The sequence below is a fragment of the Merops nubicus genome, unplaced genomic scaffold (genome assembly GCF_000691845.1).
Source record: "Merops nubicus isolate BGI_N331 unplaced genomic scaffold, ASM69184v1 scaffold20718, whole genome shotgun sequence".
Lineage (NCBI taxonomy): Eukaryota > Metazoa > Chordata > Aves > Coraciiformes > Meropidae > Merops > Merops nubicus.
Window position 1 is genome coordinate 227 of NW_008623900.1, and position 3,830 is coordinate 4,056.

At 46.2% G+C, this 3,830-nt stretch overlaps 1 protein-coding gene across 1 annotated transcript in view; it reads left to right on the plus strand.

The window, feature by feature from the left end:
• The first annotated feature begins 635 nt into the window (after positions 1–635).
• The window catches only part of ARL2BP (ADP-ribosylation factor-like 2 binding protein), an 8,191-nt gene continuing 4,996 nt past the window's right edge, over positions 636–3,830 (plus strand). Inside the window, exon 1 of the mRNA XM_008945240.1 lies at positions 636–673. Coding sequence (XP_008943488.1) covers positions 636–673 — 38 coding nt within the window. The remainder of the gene's footprint in view (positions 674–3,830) is intronic.

The following is a 3,830-nucleotide window of genomic DNA, read 5'->3' on the forward strand; positions in this document are numbered from 1 at the left end:
GGGGCGATGCCACAGAGCTGGCGCCGGAGTTTGGTGTCACCTAGCAGGGGTGACTGGAGCAGGGTGTCCCAGAAGCCCGTCTCCAGTGGCCCTGTCGTGCTGCGTGTCATGCCCTCTGCGATGGGTCAGTAACTGCTCAGAGCTATGGGCAGAAGGCCGGGCTGGGTCACAGCCTGGTGCTGGCCAGAGTCCCTGGCCTGAGCTGTGGGATCCCTGGATCCAGGATGTTGTGGACCAGTGTGGCTTCGTCTCATCCAGCTTCGTTTTTTTTGTGTATTTCTAGTAGTTAGTCATAGATGCTTCAGGAGAACAACTCTACAGGTCACCTGAAACCTCTTTATAGAGACTGCCTGCAGGTATATGCAGTTCTGAGCCTGTTTTATGAGTAGGCAAAGAAAGTTCCTAAAAACCGCAGATTATTGGAGAGAAGTAGAAGCATGGAAGACCATGATTTTGAAATTCCTGTGTCTGAAAATTAAAGATTGTCTCCTGATTTGCTGTTGGAAAGTGTATGGTAATTTGTATTAATGCCAAGTCACATATTATTCTTAGGGCTTTGTCCGAAAAGAAGAAATAACCACTGCCAGCAGCAATAGAGCAGGTTGCCTCTCCTCCAGCCTGGTGATGCGGTAGCAATGGAGACTTCTGATGAAGAAAACTTTGGTGTTGCTGTGTGAGTATCCAGTGTGCTCTGTCAGATTTGCAATGCAAAGCTCCAGGAGGGAATAGCACCAGAGTTTAGGTGAAATCAAATTAAATCAAATCTAACTGCAGTGAGTATGACACCATGCAGCCTTGCCTGAATGATTAAAAAAAGGCACTGTAAGGCTCAAAATTCTTTGTGTGTTAATTTTAAATTCAAAATTGCTCCTTTTCAAAAGCATGTGTTGACTTTTGTCATGAATTCTAAGAAGAGACTGTTCCTCAGTGTTTGAATGTGCTCCTTCTATGCACCTGAGACCTATAACAGGTGGCCTCAACCAAATTTTACATTGGTAGATGCCACAACACTGCTTCGGTCACATTTGCATGGCATACTCTTCTCCTAAGGGTTGTGGCAGAAGGGTATGTCTGCCACGGCCACTCTGGTTCATAAATGTGGTGCCTCATTTGTGAGACTATGGAATGAAAGGCCACGTGCTCCCTGGGCTGCTTCAGCAGCAGCACAGCTTGTGCTGGCCTAGGCATGGTGCAGCGAGGTGACAGAGGCTTAAACAAGCACAAACACAGGCTGGGAGGAGTAAGGATTGAGAGCAGTCCAGTGGAGAAGGACTTGAAGGTGCTTGGGGGTGAGAAGCTGGCCTGAACCTGGCCCCATGTGCTCCCAGCTCAGAAGCCCCCGGCAGCCTGGGCTGCCCCTCCAGCAGCGTGGGCAGCAGGGCAGGGAGGGGATCCTGCCCCTCTGCCCCGCTCTGGGGAGACCCCCCTGCAGTGCTGGGACAGCTCTGGAGTCCTCAGCACAGCAGAGACAGGGACCTGCTGGAGCGGGGCCAGAGGAGCCCCAGCAATGACCCGAGGGGGGAACCCCTCTGCTGGGAGCCCAGCAGGAGAGAGTTGGGCTTGGGCAGCTGCAGAGGAGAAGGCTCCAGCTGGGGAGACCTTCTGGTGGCCTTCCAGTATCTGAAGGGGGCCTACAAGAAAGCTGGGGAGGGACTTTTTACAAGCACTTCTAGTGATAGGATGAGGGGTAATGGCTTCAAACTGGAAGAGGGGAGATTTACATTAGACATGAGGAAGAAATTTTTGACTGCGAGGGTGATGAATCACTGACAGGTTTAAGCCCAGGCTGGGTGGCCGTATGGGGCTTTGGGCAATGTGGTCCATTGTGGGCAATGTGGGAGGTGTTCATGCCCATGGTAAGGGGTTGGAACTGGATATCTTTAAGGTCCCTTCCAATCCAAACCATTCTATGATTTTATAAACCACAAGACTGATGAGTATTTCTTCAGGTATGCAGATGCACATGTGTTGTATGAAGAGATGCAGTTACTGTTATGAAAATTAATTTGCCTTATAGGCTTAAACCAGGGTTTAATTAATGATAATTAAATACTTCAAATAACTAATAACTTAAATTTTCTGTTCATGTTAGCATAATTTACAAAACTACTAGTAGCCTTTATTTGTAGGGGAAACAAGAGTAGAAATTAACCATTGCAACATCTGCTGTCCTTGCATGGAAAGGGCAGGTGGTGAGCCCTGTTGCCTGAAGGTGCTGAGCGATGCTTTGCCAGTGCTGAGCCAGCTCCTCTCCTGGTGCTGCCGTGCCCTCTGGTGGAAGAGTGGCTTTCCCTGCCCCGTGCCTTAGCTTTGCTGTCTCCTAGATCTTCCATGATCTCTTCACGGATCAGAAGTGTTGCCAGTATATTGCTTGGAGATGAGACACCTCTTTAAGTCAAACATCTATTTATTTTGTCTTATCAGAATAAGCCCCGTGCCTCGTTATAGTTAAAATATCCATTAAACTGCTGTTGGATTCATTTCACTGGAGTATTATTCAATAGCTAAAGAACTTTTATGAGTTTTCTAAAATTTAGTCTGGACAAGTTTTCTGCTCTGTTTACTGAAGAGAAGTTTGAAAGCGAAAGAGAGATATTTAGGTTTAATTTTAAATAGTGTTTTCTCTGATCAAAGCTAATTTGTTTTCTTAAAGACAAATGTCCTTTGAGACTTGTTTCCCTCATAGAATCATTAAGGTTGGAAAAGAGCACTAAGATCAAGTCCAACCATCAACCCAGCACTACCATGACCACTAAACCATGTCCCCAAGTACCATGGCAAACACATTTTTTGAACCCCTCCAGGGTTGGGGACTCCAGCACCTCCCTGGGCAGCCTGGGCCAAGGCCTCACCACTGACAGGAAAGAAATTCTTCCTCATATCCAATCGCAACTTCTCCTGACTCAGCTTCAGCCCATTTCCTCTTGTCCTATTGCTGGTTCCTTGGAAGAAGAGACCAACCCCCCAACTCACTCCAACATTCTGGAAGCTGTAGAGTGCAATAAGGTCTCTCCCCAGCCTCCTCTTCTCCATACTAAATACCTCCAGGTCTCTCAGCCACTCCTTGGAAGACTTGGGCTCTAGACCCTTCATGGGCTTCATTGCCCTTCTCTGGAACTGCTCCAGCCCCTCAAGTTCTTATCTGCGATGCACAGAGCTGAGCCCAGCACTCAAGCTGTGGCCTTGTGTGAGGAAAGTCTTTCATCTCCTGAAGAATATAGGAATAGTTCATCCCCTGCTAAGGGTGGGCTGTAAATGCCAAGGCCAAGAAAATCCTATGAATTATTTACTGTGGCTGAGCAAGCTGCAAAATAACAGATTTAGCAGAGGGATCCAGAGTCCTAAAATGCAGGTCCCAAAGGTTTCTTCCCTGCATGACTTCAGATGCATAATGGTGTTTAGTATTTTCTCATCATCAAATGACCTTAAGAGATGATGCCCTTTATTTGTAGCATGTTTTTCATGTAAGAAAAATATTGAAATTTCTTAAGTTATATAGTACTTGTGTATACATTGTGTTTAAGGGATTCCACAAGACCAAGTATTTAAAAATATTCTCTGGAATGTCTCAAATTCTGCGATCACTACGTGGTAGATCACCACATTGCTTGTGGTGGAACACACATAATCATGTTCCCAGCTGTACACCTTACTGGGGCTAAACACAGCAGAGGCCTGATGAGAATCCCCATTAAGCAGTCTTACCAGTGTCATGGATTGTTTTGTAGGTTGAAACTAGAAAACTAATCAGTTTTAATCAGTATAATTACTGGGCTTATTTGTGCTTAGGCTTTTGTTAAGACTTTGTAATTTTAACTGTTATTCCTGCT